The sequence below is a fragment of the Diorhabda carinulata genome, chromosome 7, assembly GCF_026250575.1.
Source record: "Diorhabda carinulata isolate Delta chromosome 7, icDioCari1.1, whole genome shotgun sequence".
Lineage (NCBI taxonomy): Eukaryota > Metazoa > Arthropoda > Insecta > Coleoptera > Chrysomelidae > Diorhabda > Diorhabda carinulata.
The window spans coordinates 22749955-22767631 of record NC_079466.1 but is presented as its reverse complement, the minus strand read 5'-3'; the positions used below and the strand labels follow the sequence as shown (position 1 = coordinate 22767631).

At 32.5% G+C, this 17677-nt stretch overlaps 2 protein-coding genes across 3 annotated transcripts in view; both read right to left on the bottom strand.

Annotated features, from left to right (window-relative positions):
• LOC130896733 (follicle-stimulating hormone receptor) overlaps nt 1-17677 on the bottom strand; it is a 108027-nt gene that overhangs the window by 29595 nt on the left and 60755 nt on the right. For both annotated transcript variants that reach the window (XM_057805018.1, XM_057805017.1), the window contains one exon: nt 12205-12276. In XM_057805018.1, the coding sequence (XP_057661001.1) occupies nt 12205-12276 (72 nt within the window). The remainder of the gene's footprint in view (nt 1-12204; nt 12277-17677) is intronic.
• LOC130896734 (facilitated trehalose transporter Tret1-like) lies at nt 856-5503 on the bottom strand. Its single transcript, XM_057805020.1, has 2 exons — nt 5255-5503; nt 856-2371 (listed from the first exon to the last, which is right to left on the bottom strand). The coding sequence occupies exons 1-2, from the start codon at nt 5355-5357 to the stop codon at nt 1026-1028; spliced, it is 1449 nt and encodes a 482-aa protein (XP_057661003.1). The 5' UTR covers nt 5358-5503; the 3' UTR covers nt 856-1025.

Sequence of the window (17677 nt, the reverse complement as noted above, 5' to 3'; positions counted from 1 at the left end):
TGCCAAAAAATCTGACTCTGACTGAAAGCTTAGAAGAATATTTGCTTTGAAAGGGATCCGATTTAAGTCGGTGGAAGCGGTAAAGCAAAAAACGGCAGAACTCCTAAAGGCACTCACCATAGAAGACTTCCAGCACTGCTTCGATCAATGGTAAAAACGTATGGAAGAGTGTGAGACGAGGGGAGGGGAGTATATGGAAGGAGAGCATTCGAATAATTTTTTTTCGTAACCAGTTTCGTTATTTAGCTAGACGTCGTATAGAATTTGAATGATGCATAAAGGATTATTTTTGTAGTCTGAAATCTAAAACAACAGAAAAAAAACGATAAATAAAGTTTCTTGTGAAAATCGTGATACATGGGACAAACGCTACAATAGTTACAAAATGGATTAAAAGATCATTAATACCATAATTAAATAAAACTATTTCTGAATGGTTGAAGCAGTACTTATTTTGATATTCATGTAGCAAGTGATCTATTTATTTATATACAAGGGTTAATAAAATGGGATAAAGGCCAAAATTAAGCACCACATATATTTTATGATGTATGACAGTTCAAAATAACAGACCAATTTAGGTTTTAATCAAAAGAAAAATCTAAGAACTGAGAATTCAAATAAGTTGTTATTGTTGAATAGTTAGGAAAACCGAAACACAATAAAGAAGACAGGAAGAAGTTAACACGTAGAAAGTGAGCTAGTAGAAAGCTGAATTACCAACTCAAAACTATGATGAATAACCTTTAGGAGAAGACTAATAGAGAAAAGAATGGTTTAATCTATATTGTGGTGTTTTGTAGACACGTGGTTGGGTGTTTTAGACACTACAATATGTCATTTGTCAGGGTGATGAAAAAGGCGTCATTTCTTATCCCATCTTCGTCGCCAAATGTTATATTTTACATTATTATTGCGTTTCAAGAATTTTTGTGTCTGTTTCCTTTAAGTAAACATGAAAATAAAAGTATAAAAGCCGTTCCATTGCTCAAATAAAACATCGCAATTCCGTCTTTCTAATCAAATTATATCCGTACTACTTCAATTCTCTCGTCCACTTCTTTTTTCAACAATTGTTGAATTTGTTCCAAGGTTTTACCCCTAGTTTCAGGCACCAACCACATAGTCATGAAAGCCGAAATTATATTAGAAACAGCGAAAAGTAGAAAAGGTCCACATAAACCTATAACAGATTGTAAAGCGTGCAATACATTGTTCGTAACGAATATCATCAATCCAAAATCTATCATCAGTACGGTCATAGCTTTAGATTTGACGCTGGTAGAAAATAATTCCCCCAACATCAAAGTTGGTATAACTGCCATACCGAACGAATTACAAATTTGATAAGAAATCATCGCAACGATAGGTATCCAATTCAAAAATCCCAAATCAACATCAGACACGTATTTTTCTATAAAGAAATATACAGATAGAACTAATAACGGTATGGATGCTAAAGAAAGCGATAATATGTAGCATAATCTCCTACCAAGTCTTTCTACGACGAAAACAATTACTAATATATTTAATAAAAGACAAAGTCCTAAATAAATCATTGACGAGACTTGAGGACTAACTCCACCTTTAGATTTCTCGAATATAAATTCAATATTCATGATGAAAACAGTAGTACCTCCTAGTTGTTGAGAAGATCTTAGAAATATAGCGGAAATTAAAGCTTTTCGATTACTTTTTATCGTGAATAGATCTTTCCAAGTACCAGCTTCAGACATTTGACGTTTAACATCCATTCGTAATTTCTGAAAATCATCTTCTACATCTAGCTTCCTATTTAAAAATGCCAAAGCTCGTTTCGCTTCTTCGTCGCAATCTTGCATTATTAGATAATAAGGAGATTCGGGCATAAACCAGAATAAAACGAAAAATAATATACTTATTGGCATACATGCGTAAGAGGTTTGTTTAACGTTTAAAAAATAACCCATAGCTTGTATCACAAATTCGCCTAAATACATAGACGATACTAAACAGTTTCCCCAAGTTCCTCTAACTTTCGGTGACGCTACTTCTCCTATATACATCGGCAACGCCGCGAATAAGCAACCGTCTCCTATACCGGCACAACATCTAGAAGCGTAGAATACGTAAACATTTTTCGCTACGGCAGCTAGAATCCAGGAGCATAAATGCGGAACCGTTATAAGCAACAAGGTCCTTTTTCTTCCTATTTTATCACATAGTATTGAAAATATCACGCAGGTTAGAACCATGGCTGTTGGTTGGATAATTGTGAAATAAGAAGCATCTTTTTCTGATATGTTATAACTCACTTTGTCGTTCGTGATTTTTATGAGAAACGGAGATGACCACGATGTTAATAATCCAGCGACGAAAGCTGCCATACTAGCTGGAAAAAAACATTCAATAACAATCTTTATAATATATATTTCTAGGAAAACATAAGTATTACGAGGAATCGGAAGTAAGTTTCTGTTTCTCTTTTTAAGCAAAGTATCTCGAGATTTTTGAAATTTGAAATTGAAGGAAAAATGAGTTATGATAAACAGTAACAACATGCAAAAATTTATGTTAATTTAGGTTTGATTACGATATCAATAATTTAGGATACAGATATTTGGGCTTTAGCTTGACGAAAGTTGAACTGAAAGATGATAACGAGCCTCATCACTGAAGGAATTACGAAAAACCCTCTCCATAAATTATTCCAAACTACAAGTAGTTCAAATCAAATTGATGCAACTAGCTATGCTCCAGTAGAAGTAACCACGTACTAAACGAGATCTATTACCATACCTCTAGTTAATGTAAACAAATCTGTATTGCCGTATATTTCATTTTCAGCAGTTTTTTAAGTAGCTACCAAACTCGGAGGAATTGATGTAGAATCTAATCAGGAGGATAAGTTAAGGGTTCTCCGGCAAAACAAGCTAAATCCGGATGGTAGACCAAGAGATTTCCAACCAAGTTTAATATCGGTTTCCTGAAGTGAAACGCGAACGGAAATTATCGAAAACTTTTCACAGTTATGTTGATGCCACTTCAATACGGATATTCTATTTGTACTGATCGATACTTCTAGAATTATTATCGTAGACTTTGTTTGAAGTATCCCTTCAAACAATCAAAAATAGACTACGAGAGGGCAGTGGACCTCTTCTGAAAATCAGTCTACCTGGAAAGAACTGATTCATGAACTACCATAAAGTTATTCATTGAGTGACTGGTAGTTCCGTCTTGTTGAAATAAAGTCTTGGAATTTTTGAAGTTTCAAGTTCTTGAATCAACATAACGTTCGGTATTAGCAGTGATAGTTTTGGTTCCGCACATTTTCGAAAAAAAAAAAAAATGATTTCTAACCGAGATCGCAGCCCATACGGTAACTAGGACTTTGCAGTGATTGATTTCTGGTGCTTGAATTTGGATTTATTTCTGTTTCAGTAACGACTCTTTCGATAGAAAAAAAAATCGATGATACATTTCATTAACAAATGCGAGACTTTCTCAAAAGTCACATTATTTCAATTCTTATGTTTCTTCGTTGCGATTTCTTGCGGGTACACCATCTTGGATCTTCTTGTATAGACTGCATAAGATTATGATCAGTGTTTTCGGTCCTAGATGTTCTAAGAGGACCTTTCTGTTGTTCTTTAAACGTTGAACAAGTGTCTTCAAAATCCTTTACTCATATTTTGATGAAATTAGCACTCGGAGCTTCACTAATTTTCACGTTCTGTTTCACCACCCCGTATATAAAAAAATGAACGAAATTTAAAAAACAATTACGTCTAATTCCTGAACGATTTAACATTTTAATCTATAATTTAGAATTTGATACAAAACCTTTCGATTTAATAGAAAAAATTTACTATGGAAATAAAACATGATCATGGGTATAAAAACATGAAAACCAGACTTGATGGTGCTTTTTTCGGATAAAGATGCTCGAAAATACAAAATATGGATATAAAAAAATTATGGACTTCCATTAAAAAGGTCAACGGAAGCGAAATCATAGTAAAGTCATGAATTCAAACAAAGAATTAGGATATAACATGACAACGGGACAAGTACAGAGGACGTCTCTTAAATAATTTCGATTTTCGTAGGTGAAAATTCTCAAGTTTCAATTCAAACATGTGCAGTATCTAATTCTTTCAAGAGTATTATTGATTTACTGTTTTTTAATAATTCCTCCTTTGTTTATTGACGGCGCAGTGCAACTTTGTAATAAATAGTATAAATTGCGATGAATGTTAAGCTACAAAAGTTTAAAGCAATCTTTCGAATATTGTCAGAAATATTGATTTGATTCATATGAATATTGTGCTGACGTATTAGTCACTTTTTCACAAAAGTGGCAAAAAAGTTTTAGCAAAAAATTTCGATAAACGTCTGTACTTACAGAAGGCTGCCATAGTTTTCAAAAATAAATCATATTTTAAATGCTGATCCAAATATATCGAGATATAACTCATTTATACAAGCAACTGGTAAAAATAACTGCTTTAAAGCACTGTCTTTGCCACCTAGTGCAGATACCACTCTTGGACACATCAAAAAAGCATATCTGCAAGTGGAAACATGACATAATGTCACAAGCATGCCGCAAGTTTGATTACAAAAAGATTTGTATCATTAAGGTTGGCTTTTTGTATGGATTATTTAATGAAAAAGTGGAAAGTGGAAACCTACATTATTCATGAGACACCCATTCCATGTACTACTAAAGAATCATGAAAACTTTGGGATCTCCTAATACTCAGTTGCATAACCTTCGAATTCTAATCCTTTTTTTGTACTTCCATCTTATTGTTCAATATAGGGTCAGAATCATATAATACGATGGGCTATACTTCGAATATTTCGCTTCCTTTTTCTATGATTATTTAATAAACAAAAAGAGCATTGGAAATCGACATTATTTATGAAACACACTCTATATAATCTTCAAGTGGTAGAACTCTTCATTTATCTGAGTTTCTTTATGAATAGTAGCAATGACATTGGAGGAAAACTAAAAAGAATCATATCACTGACACCTAGTAGAGTTACCTTGGCCTCAATAGGCCCAATAAAACCAAGTTGTCACTTTATAATCATTTCCATCATTACACATAGATCAGAGCTGATGAAAACCCGCTGACGTTGATATGAAAAATTATTATGTGATAAAATGATGTTCAAAACGTCTTTGAAAATGTCCGTTTAAAATAATCAAATTTTGATTATATATCGATTTGAAAAAATTATACATTGATGAATGACTCACCTGTTACAATGGCCAGCGCTTGTGGCCACTCGCGCTCTTCTTGTGTCTTGGTGAAAAATTTGAAATTAAACAATATTCCCATCATTTTTGACAGCGTCCACATTTAGATTTTAATTCGATTATCCAACGTTTCCTATTTATTCAAAATCTCATCAAAAGTATCAAATTTAATATTATGTCGTTTATTAATTTCTAATGAAGTCGAGAAAATAAAAAAAACAACAACTGATATCGCACTCAGAAACTAATTGGGTTGCAGTTTCAAAAAAAAAAAATTCGCTACCTCTCTTTAGCACGGAGGGGACCGTTGATTATTAATGTCAAAAATCGATTACCGTTACGAATATTTACTAATGTAAATTTGGTTGCCTATATGTTTATCTAGTATTGTAAAATATAAATTTATTAATTCCTTAACTGTAAATATCCAAAAAAAAACTGAATTAAATTAAAATTTTAAAAATATACTTTCCTCAACGTGTTGGTGTGATATTTCCTTTTAACTTTTAACAATATAACAGTCATTTTTTCTAAAAAAATGTGTTATATCGTTGACTTGTTAAATTTTCTATAATTATGTACCGGTTGTCCCGATTTCTCTTAGCTCTCGATCATATATCAAAAACTGTTTGTAGTACAGTTGCAGAAAAAAATTTATGACAAAAATGACCCCGATAAAATACAAAAAATATAACCTCCTAATCTATATACAGAGAAAGAAAAGAAAACTACGTTGAGAAAAATTTTGTTTTACTTATTATGAAAAAATAAATAATCAAAACCTAATTTTATTACTCCGTATACAGGTTCATCAATTTCTTCCATCCTTCCTATCACTAAAATATATTTTGATATACTTCATAATTTAAATTTATTATTTTTGTTTCTTTTTTTGTAATAATTATACTACTTACTATTATTTCAAAGAAACATACGAAATTCATTAATATAAACATTGAAAACATAGTTTTATACTGATTTTTCAAATGTTTTAGGAATGAGTTACTTCATATTAATCATTTTTCTAAAATTGAAAATTAGTTTTGAAAGAAAAGTGTCGTACAGAGCATCCCACCTTCTTAAAACAGTCGTATCAATTACCCTGTCATTAATTTTATTCTTATTATAAGAATTATTTATCACTTTTCAGTTTTTTCCACATTAATTGCAAGTTTCTAGTATTATTCACCATAATTTGTTTGTTGAATCACATTTTTTCGCATTCTAATCATTCTCTTTAATACTTAGACGCCACTACCAAATTTTTCGTGTTAAAGTTCGCGGCTAAGTGTTACTACATAAGTAAAACGCCAATAACCTAAATAAATGACAAAATAATCAACCTTGCATCTTGAGGACTGTTGATACTAAAATCAGAATGACAATTTCCAATCCAATAATTTTAGGCCATCTTATGATAGACGATCTTAGTCTGCAGAACGAAAATAGTTATCAGTGATGATCTCTAGAAGTGGATTGGATCTCGAGTGGATTGAAAACTAGTCCAAAGAATCCGTCATATTTTCTCCTGGTGATCCCAGCAAGGATAATGGACGAATTAATGAAATTCACACGCAAAATTTTTAATTCATCTGAGCGTTTACAACGGGTAAAAAATCGATCTTTATCCTGGTGAACTTGTGAAAGATAATTGTATGAATTTATTAAATTATTGTATTTTCATCGGTACTTAACAAATGTGCAAAAATTGAAGTTAATCTGACGTTTTAAAAAAGAATGAAATCGAGTTCAAAGATTCGACTACATACATATAAGAAAATATAATAAAATATAGTTTGATCGGGGTCCGCTTTTAAGAAACACCCTGTATGTTTGTAGATAATTTTGAAATGTGTTATTTATTTGTAAATATTATTTAGTATTGTGATTATTTTTTATATATGTATGAGATTTACATTGAAACACGGGGCTGCCATCACTATAAATTTTTTTATAGATTAGTTTCTAGTATATTTTTTTGATTACGATGTATTATCACTTAAAATTGTAGTTTATCAAAACTTCCCGAAAACTTCATCAAAATTAATTAAACAATATTATTAATTATACATTATAATATTAAAAAAAAGACTTACCTATATGAGTGTGTTGGTTAAGAACTTTAGTTTTGAAAACCTTTTACACTTTTCACAATATAATTCAAGTGTATGAACCAATATTTGTTATTAATAAAACAGAAGCATTTCTTTTTAAAAATATTAAGTGGGTAGATCGAGATACGGGAAAATAGTTAATCGAAGGGTCAGATACACATACTTTATACTGCTCAGACTGGTTCTTAAACCAGTCCGTTGGTAAATATTGTGCAAATGCTGGCTGCTTCTCTAAAATATGCGACGATTCAAGATATCTTATGAAATTTCGTCGTCTTACAAAAACAGTTAGTTTTTATTGCTTCGAACTGTACTTTTTACGTTAGAATTTTGTTTTCGAATAAAAAATCTTTATAGGAAACCGTGTCATACGGAAAATTGTCATATTACCATAATGAAATATTACTCCAAACCCCTAAAGAAAAAGTCCAGAAGAATTAGATCAGATAATATAATTTGTAAGAGTTGCATCATGTTAAATCCACCGACTCAATCTATATATATGAAAAAAACTAAAGAATAATTGAATAGTTATTTATTTTTCAAATATGCAATGAGTTTCGAGTATTTACTGATGTCTACGTCGTTATTTACCATTAGGGTGCCTTTCAGTTATTAATAAGTCGACTAAACTGTTGAAGACTTCCACATTTTGGATTTATTTTCAAAGTAACTTAGTAACACTCTTTATGTGAAGCTGTTTATGACTTTTTAGTTCGCCACTCAATAAAAGAATTATATTCCTTTAAACACTGTTCCCTGGATTTCTCAGGGAGAAGATTCATAGTCGGCGCAGTTGCCGATTCAACATCTTCTGGTGTGCAGTTAAAACTGTCTTCACTATTACTCTCCATCACTAATAATAATACTACAGTCCTTTTAATTAGACACAAAACGGATTTTCTTGAAAGGATATCAAGAAAAAAAAGTTAGTTTATCGAAGAAACGATGCAAATTAATAAAAAAAAAAACGTGAATATTATAACGGACGTAGAAAAAACTTTATGCCTGTTATACTTTAAAATCTAATGTCCAATCTTCTAAAATTCTAAGAAGCTCTACTTCAGATGTTTTTTCTCCTTCTCCTACAAACTTTTGTGTACAAATTGTAACAATTTTTTGACAATAAAGCTTCTCTCTCTCTATCCAAGTATGTACTTGGATTCTTCACAAAAAACCCAAATTTGTTTCCATATCGATGATTTCTATTTCCTCGTATTAAAGGATATTAAGTTATCTACCTCAAATTTTATTTCTTCCAAAGTATCTTTTTGAAAATATTTTCTTTTCACAAATAAAACTTCAATACGAGAGTTGTTAATTTTAATTTTGAGACCTTTAAATAAAGAAAAACAAATATTTGTAATTTGATAGGGCTTTATTGTTTTTCAAAATATTCTCCAGTAAGATTAATATACTTTTGCATGCTTTTGAACCAATTTGTCAAAACATTGTATCCATTCCGATTGAGGTACCTCCAAAACAAGTTATTTGAATGCATCAACCGCTACTTCAGATGTAGAAAAACATTAACCACGCAGTTTATTTTCATCTGCGGGAATAACAGGAAATCATTGAATGCCACACGGCGGATGACCCATAAATTCGATGTTTTGACTGTTCAAAAACTAATATATGAGAACTCGCGTTGTCGAGGTGGAAATGATTCTCCTTTTCCATTTGTTTTCTCTGTTTTTTTCGAACACTTCTGACAAACGAATGTTGGTGTACCATTTAGAATATACCGTTCTTTGTTGTTCTAATGGAACGGTGGCGTCAAGTCCAGTCATTCGCAAACAAAATTCAACCATTTGCTTCGAAGTGCTTCGTGCGCCAACAATTTAAGTCCCGTCTTGAAAGACTTATACCGTTGATTGTTCTTTATTATCGTGTTTATATGCATAGATCCATGATTCGACACCTGTCGCGATCTTATAGTCATCTTTTAAAGCACTGCGATTGAATTTGTTAAGCATTTCTGTGCACAAATCGCCACTGGTTGTTTTTAAGCGATTGTCGAACTATGCGGTATCCAACTCGAACAAATCGACGACCTTCCCCGAAATTCATCTTGTAGCGAATTGCGACCACGATTGTATTCGGAAAACCAACGAAACACGGTAGCCCGAGATGGTGCTTCATAATCAAAAGTCTAAACGTTCCATTTTATGACCAAAATGAATTTTTCAAGTATCTGTAAACAACTTAAATAGCACTCGTATGACAACACGTTGTAAGTACGTTCACCAATAAAAATAACAAACTTTATGACGTCATTGTCAGATTTGACATATTCACATCAGTGTTGCCATATCTTAAAACTTAAGTAGCAACCCTGGTAACCAGTCTGGTCTTGTCAATGTTTGGATATTTTGTATGATTTATAATTCACTTTCTTTATAGTTGCACTAAGTATTGAACAGGCTCGTCTGGAACATCTTATAATACTTGAAGGAAATTGAAAGGAGGATCAGTACATGTGGCGAAGATTAATCTAAGAAAAACTCTCATTTCAACTTCTTAAACAGCAGCTACAACTAAGAGTCAAGAACGTTAATGTACCGAAGAAATTTTGAACAAATTCAATCGCAGTGCTTCAAAAGATGACTATAAAATCGCGACAGGTGTCAAATCAGGGATCTATACAAATAAACACGAAAATAAACAACAATCGACAAAATCTTTCAAGCCGAGCCTACCTATTACCTGTTGTTTGGGATTGACTGGACTTGAGGCCACCGTTCCTTTGAAACAACGTAGAGCGGTCATTTCTTAATAGTACACCAAAATTTTTTTTGCTAGTAAAAATCAGGGAAACCACTCACAGAAGACGAATCATTCTCCACTACGACAATCCGAGCTCTCCCACATCAGTTCAAACAAAACCGTTTTTGAACAGACCAAACATCGAATTGATGGATCATCCGCCATACAGTCCTTATTTGGCACCCAATGATTTCTCCTTATACCCGCAGATTAAAAATAAATTCCGAGATCAGCATTTTTCTACACCTGAAGAAGCAGCGTTCAAATCACATGTTTTGTCGAATTGGAATAATGTGAAATATTTTTTTTGTAGCAACCCTCTCATAGTGTGTACGGAAAAACGGGTTTAAGTACCAAGAAATAAGTAAACGAAATCTGTATCTGTATGTAGTAGTTTACCAACTTACAATTCATTGTATATTCAAATTCTATAAGGTTCTAAATTTATTGATCTACTAGCGTTGTACTTTTTTCGTTACACACCGTATATTGAATACAATCAATTCAATATTAATTGTTATGATAAATAACAGACACGATGACGCCGCTTTTAAACGTTTCATTCTTCATTTAATCAGTTTGTTATGATTTTAATGGTCTCCTTGAATATCGATTCATATTTGGCATGTAATCAAGTTCAACATATCGTTCAGAGTTCAAATAGTATTATAGTAATCCGTAACCAAATATGTACGTCATAATGAGATACCGTTATCTCTTATTTATACGTTCACTGCTTCAAACATCTGGTGTATCGTACTTGCTATTGGTTAGGTAAACGTCCTTCAGAATTTGTTTAGTACACTTAAATTTATGACATCAGAGATTTTCTCATTGTGTTTTCCGGTCAAATTAATATATTATAATGGTGGGAAAATAACAGAAATTCCAACAGGGACGAGTTTTCGTAGCGAACTTGGATACACCAATACATGTTCCAATATGTAGTACAAAAGTTATCCAAGGTCAAAGTCAAAATATTAGAATTTTCATCGAAAACGGCTAATTTTATCAAAGTTATATAGAATGATGATTTCTTGATGTCGAAAGGGACTTGAGCAAAACAATCTACAATTGTCCAAAGAAATCCAGACCGCCGAAATTGTCAGAAGAAATGGTTTACTTTGGGCAGCATTTCGAAAGCTTGGTCATATCTTAAAAGACAGAATCTCACCTCTCGGTAACGTAAATGAGTAAATGAGACTCGCCAAAAAAAGGAATTTGATTAAAAACAACAAATAAGGTGATGGAGAGAAATCTGAAAACATATAAGTGTCTTATAGCTTATAGTTGAGTTGAGGTGGTAGTGGATTAGTCATATTGGGAGACAAGACAAGAGAAAGAAATATAAAGATCTCAGCATGGCGACCAAGATAGACTAGAATAAAAGTGAGAAGACTCTGGGTACGAAGACTAGCAGATCGACATTGGATTCCGACGACCAAGACAGAATAATCAGGAAAACATTTGGAGCGGCTTATGTCCAGGGGAGATGCAAAACGGCTGATGAAAAAGATTAATTATGATATAATATTAAGAACTGAACAACGAAAAGTATCTTATTTGAGACACCTCCTGCGTGGACCGGATATTCAACTTTCAAGCTGATACTGATGGAAAAGATCGATGGAAGGTGAGGACTAGGGTGTAAACAGAGACTGGTGTGGCATTCAGGGTGCAGTAACAATTTTTCGTCGTGCAGAAGGAGGATGTCTTCAGATGGTAGATTAGAAGTTTTAGACCAAAGAACACCTACACGCTGAAAAGTGTATGGTACTTGAAGAAGAAGATTAAGAACTGAACCTCATATAAATGAAGTTGTAATAGTTTTTTTTGTGATTTACAATAAGTTAGATTCATTGTTTGACCCTATAATTTGTTTAGACATCTTTTTTAAATTGAAAATAAACAGGCAATCCAGTTTCTTTGGTGCAAGAAAGTTACACTAAATATTTATAGTTCTAAAATTCAATATTTGCACAGAAAATGTTCCATATCTTTGAAGAGACTATCGATCCTTAGAAATTAAAATCACTGTATTTAAGAAAGTTATTCAATAGATATACTTACAGCACAATCAAATTATCCATCAGAGGAAATGCGTCGGAAGTTAAAGTTGTTATAAAGTTGTTGCCGATGTTTCTGAAAACCGAATAAATCATAAACTTGTCAAGAAAATTTTATTTCGAGATTCAATGTTTCGTATTTGGATAATAACGGGTGGGCCAAAAAAAGCGTATTTTACAAACTATCTTTCGTTTGAACATTATGAGAGGAAGCTGCGCAGGTGGTGAGGATGAGTAGCTCGGTTCTCGGAAATTTAGACGCGATGGATCACATCTCCGGAGTTTGGGTTACATGATATAAATCAGTGTCCGGGGGAAGGTGTGATTCAATCATGGGTCAGAAGGTTCGAAGCTACTGGTTCGAATTTCAATCAGAAAGCTACGAGACGCCCAAGATCAACAATAACAGAAGCCAGCTAAAGCTTCATTTCACGGTAATCCTGGTCTACCGACTCGCAAGCGATCAATCGAACTTGTGGTGTCCAGAACATCTTTGCGTCGCATTTTCACTTAAATGGGCATGTCAATAGACATAATTGCCGTTACTGGTCTGCAAAGAACCCAAAAACATCAAAAGCCTCTGCATTTGCTGAAAGTAATCGGCCATATTAGCGCACGGAATTATTGGACTCTATTTCTCATATCTGTCACTGTAAATTCTGAACGATACATAGCCCTGTTGAGGGATTTTTTCTTTCAATCAACAATTTGAAGCCTATAATCGTACGATATGGTTTCAATCAGATGGCGCGACATGTCATACTTCGAATACCTCTTTGGCGGTCGTACACCAGATGTTTGCTGGGAAACTGATATCTCGCCGAGGTGACATTGCATGACCGCCTAGAAGTCCGGACCTAGCACCATCGGATTTTTTATGTGGGGATACCTGAAAAGTAGTGTCTACTGCAATAACCCAGCCACACTTAATCAGTTGAAATAGGTACCAACATCCGAGAAGAAATAGCAGCTATTCCCCGCTATTCCAGCAATGTACCAGCGAGTTTTTACCAATTTGAGAACTAGATTCGAAGAATGCAGTGCGATGGTGCACACCTGGATGATGTTCTTTTTAAGGAATTAATTTCCCAGATGTATATTTCAAATAAAATTAAGATTTTTTATTATTTTTTTAAATACGCAAAGCTTTCTGGCCCACCCTGTATTTCTTATATCAAATTATGAATGTTTAATAAAAAACAATTCATTTACGTACTGTAGCAAAATCGAAGGAATAATTTGAATTAAGAACAAAAAATTGGAGATTTTGAAACAGAAACGTATATATAATTGATAATGATGTGCTTTTAGAGATAAATATCATTTTCAGTTTGCTATCCATCCAATTAGGCGTATATTTCAGATATAGGACAAGATAAAACACTTTATCTTAGCGTTTTCGAAGTAATAGAATCCATTTATCGAGGCCTCAGATATCAAAAGTTAATAGTTTTATCAATATTTAGATTTGTTATTGGGTATTGATTCTTAAACTGGATTTATAATTTCATTTTAGGGGAATAATTTTTAAGAAATAGGAACTTGGCTGAAGAAAAAAAGTTATGCAGAAAAAAAAACAAAAATAATTGTCAACAATTTTTATCAACATTCGAATTGAGAATATTATCTTGATATACAGCATTTCCAGGAATAAATAAATATTCTGGTTAGGTTAGGTTAAGTTAGGTTATGTTCATTTTAGCTACGATTAGGTTAGGTTTACTTTAACTTAGGTTAGATTATCTCGGAAACATGATATTTTTTTTTTGGAATTACTCATTACCAACATTTTAGAACTAGATAAATAGAAAAACAAGTGTTTATTATGATTCTATTACTTCGCATAAATTAATTTCATTTTTAAAACTGTACAGACCCAGCAATTAGTATTTTCTTATCGCGAAATTTCATATAATAACGTGTACAGAATATGGGGTCATTGTTAAATAGAAAAACTATCATTGTGAAGATTTTTTGTACCGGGAATGTAAAGTTGTACATAAATTGCAGAATATCAAATCGTTAGTTCTATTTTTAAAGTTTGAAAACATACAAAAACGTATTTTATTCTATTATATTGTTGTTTTATCATTAAAAGCACATTCATTAACAAAATCAGCACACATAATTTAACGTCTTTTAGAATATAAGTTGTTCCAATAATAATTTTGCGATCGAATTAGATGAATTTTTCCAAATAATAATTTCGATAACAATATTTCAATGCCAATTGTAAAATGTGTACTGTGAGAAATAATGTAATGTACAAAATAGTGTGTTAGTAATTTGTTGTCTGTGATATGATGCGAAATTAGTTAGTAATTAGAGTAGTGAAGTTAGATTAATAAAATTTCCCAACTGTTGCGCTACACTTTGTTTGAGTAAACAGTTATACTTAGTTTTAACCTTGGAATGAATCGATTGTTTATAAAAAGCTTAATTTGATAAATTTTGGTCCATATAATGCATACATACTACAAAATAATTGGTCTCTACATTTGAATTTATGTATTTAATCCGATTTTATTAGTTTATTTTCAAATTCTAGTAATTTCAATTTAGGAATTTCATTGTCTGAAACGTTTCCGACTTAACCAAGAACAAGAGTTTTTGGAAATTGGAACGAAGATAGATTATGAGCGTTTTCGTAGTGGGATTGTGGCAAAATTTAAATTCCTACGATATTGTCCGATGCCTAATTGCCACTCTTGTCTCTCGCTGCAGTTTTTCTGCTTTTCCTCTTTATGTTCTATAATTGTTTATTTCAGGCTCATTCTATTTTTTTCCTATTTAAATATTCCACAGTCTTTCATTTAGTTATTGTTAATGGTTTGTTTATTCTACATTTTACTCCTAGATATTTTTAGTTCTCATATCTCGCTATAAATTCATTGTTTTCTAGTGGTGTATTCTCTCCTATCTCTGTCGTTTATACATAGTACATGATTAAATGCAAATTTGAGGTTATACAACCAGGTTTCATCGTCGATTTGGAACCCCATTTCTTTGAGTATCGATTTCCAAGTTATCAAATCTTTTGAAACATATATTGAAAAGTGTTGGACTGATGCAGCACCCATGCCTTAGGCTTTTGTTGACTGTGAAGAACTCCTATACTGTAGTTCCGATTTTTACTGCAGACTTGGTACTCTGAAGAGCTCCCCATAATTTTGATATTGATATGCTTATTGTAAATCTATGAACATTGTTTGTACTGGTCTATTTCTCTATGTTTTCTTTTCTACCAATTGCTTTAAAGAGAACACGTAGCCTGTACAGGATCTTCCAGCTCTAAACCCACTCTTTTCTTCTTTCTCGTAATTAGGGTACTTCTCTATCAAATCCCTCATTGCTTATTGCACTGGTTACTGATAATTGTTGACCTTTTTATGTATAGATGCTATGTTAGGTGTTTTGCAGTCTTCACGTATATTTTCACCATTTATTTATTTTGTAAATACACAAGCTAATGTTTCGAAGACTTCATTTGTTCATTGTTAATCCCACCTGGAGCCGCGGTTCTCCGGGTTTTCAGTTTTTTAGACAATAAAAAATGTTTTTTGGCTATAATCATTTTTATTTTTCGACATAGTCTTCTTTCATCTCTATACACTTTCTCTAGAGACGGTACCTACCAATTTTGCCTAAACCAAGTCATTAAGTCTGGGAAGTGTCCATTAGAATTGGCTTTTGATCATCATAAACAAATATCCATTACCAGCTCAATGCACAATTGATTCAATGTTTAGAAAAATTCCTCATTTATTTTGGTGATAATTCCTCAACGCGATACGTTCTATTATCTGCAGGTTAAGTTGGAAACTTTTTAAAAAAAGTTATGTATGTAAATATATTGATTTCATTATTTGTTAAAGTTATTACATACGCAAATATTCTACGAGTGAGTTATGCAATACTTCTTCTAAACCTATGAATTATTGTCCTACGACCTTAACCCAACTTTCAATTGACAAATTGGTAATATTACAACATTAACAAACTTTAGAAAATGAAATATTCCTAGAAAACAGAATATTTTACAAAAATATCGACAAATAGATTGTCCCAGACAATTCCCGCTAAATTCAGCTAAATTAAATACCTGATCTAAGATTTCGTTTGTTGCAAATTCACTGGTAAATTCGGTGTCACAGGTACATGAGTATAGGAGGCAGTTGAGTATCCGAAAATACAAAAGGAACAAAGATTTTCACTTCTTCTTCTTCTTCTTCTTCTTCTTCTACTTCTGCTGTCTATTCTTCTGATTATTTTATCCTGTCTCTGGTGGTATGAATTAATTCTCCTGTGGTTCTAATCCTTGTTCAAGTTTTGATATTATGGAACTACGAAATCCTCTTTTTTCCCAAACCCCTTCTTCCCTCTATCTTCCCTTCTATCAAGAGTTGAAGCAAATGGTACCTCTCGTTCTGTATCACATGTCCCAGGTATGCTGTTTTCCTGTTATCGTGCCCAGCGTTTCACGTTATCTTCCTATTCTCCTCAGAATTTTTTTCGTTGGTTTTTATTGCTGTCCATGGAAATTTCAAAATTCTTCGGTCGATCCACATCTCAAATGCACGGACCAAAGTTCGTAAAATCAGAGTTCGCAAACACGTTTTTGATTATCAAGAATGAGCTCCTTGCTTTTTATTTCCGGCACTTAATCTCTACGTTTGATTACCAGTCTTCACATAAGTTTCCATATAATTAAACTTTGTTATCCTTCTTAACTATAATATGATAGTTTTAAATTTTGAAACTCATCTAATTTGCGGATGGAATTTTGTCTTTTTGTTATTGATATTGATTCCAATAAGTCGACTGTGTATTCCAGGAGCCTTTTATGGTCATTCAAGTTACCTGCTATCAGAACTGTGTCATCTGCATATCGTATATTGTTAATCCAAGTGCCATTTACTTTCATAACCAATTATTGGACTTTGAAGGCTTCTTGAAAGAAGGGGTCCACTCCCCAATTCCCTACCTATCCCTAAATTATATTTTTACACATTAGATAACCTTCTTTGAAAATAGTATCCTTTGTTAATGTTCCTAACACTTTTGGGTTATGTTAAGTTAGGTTATGTTTTAAAATGGCACCTTAACATCTGTCGGAGTTTCCATGTATTGCATTTCGAACTTCTCTGGTCAAATTTACCACACCAAGAAGTCATCTACATACTATCTGAACGAATTTACAACCGCTCGTGTACATATTTAAGATTTTAGAGCTTGCATTGATTTTAAAAAATCGTTTGAACGCGTAGAACATTGTGAGATTCCGTTGATAATGTAGTTTGTCTTTATATTCGAGTATCTTCCAATTTGTCAATTTAAAATTGATTTCTTCCTAACGCACACCATTTTATCGTTTCTCTTAAAAAGCTTGAGTGAATAAGTGATAAGTGTACGACTAATTAGAAAAATAGTAAGCAAATTAGACGTATTGTGTATATTAATATGTCATATTAATAAGT

Coding starts and splice junctions, on each gene's coding strand:
- LOC130896734 (XM_057805020.1), bottom strand. CDS start 5,357: ATGTGGACGCTGTCAAAAATGATGGGAATATTGTTTAATTTCAAATTT. Junction 2,372..5,254: donor AGCGCTGGCCATTGTAACAG/GTGAGTCATTCA, acceptor GTTTTTTTCCAG/CTAGTATGGCAGCTTTCGTC.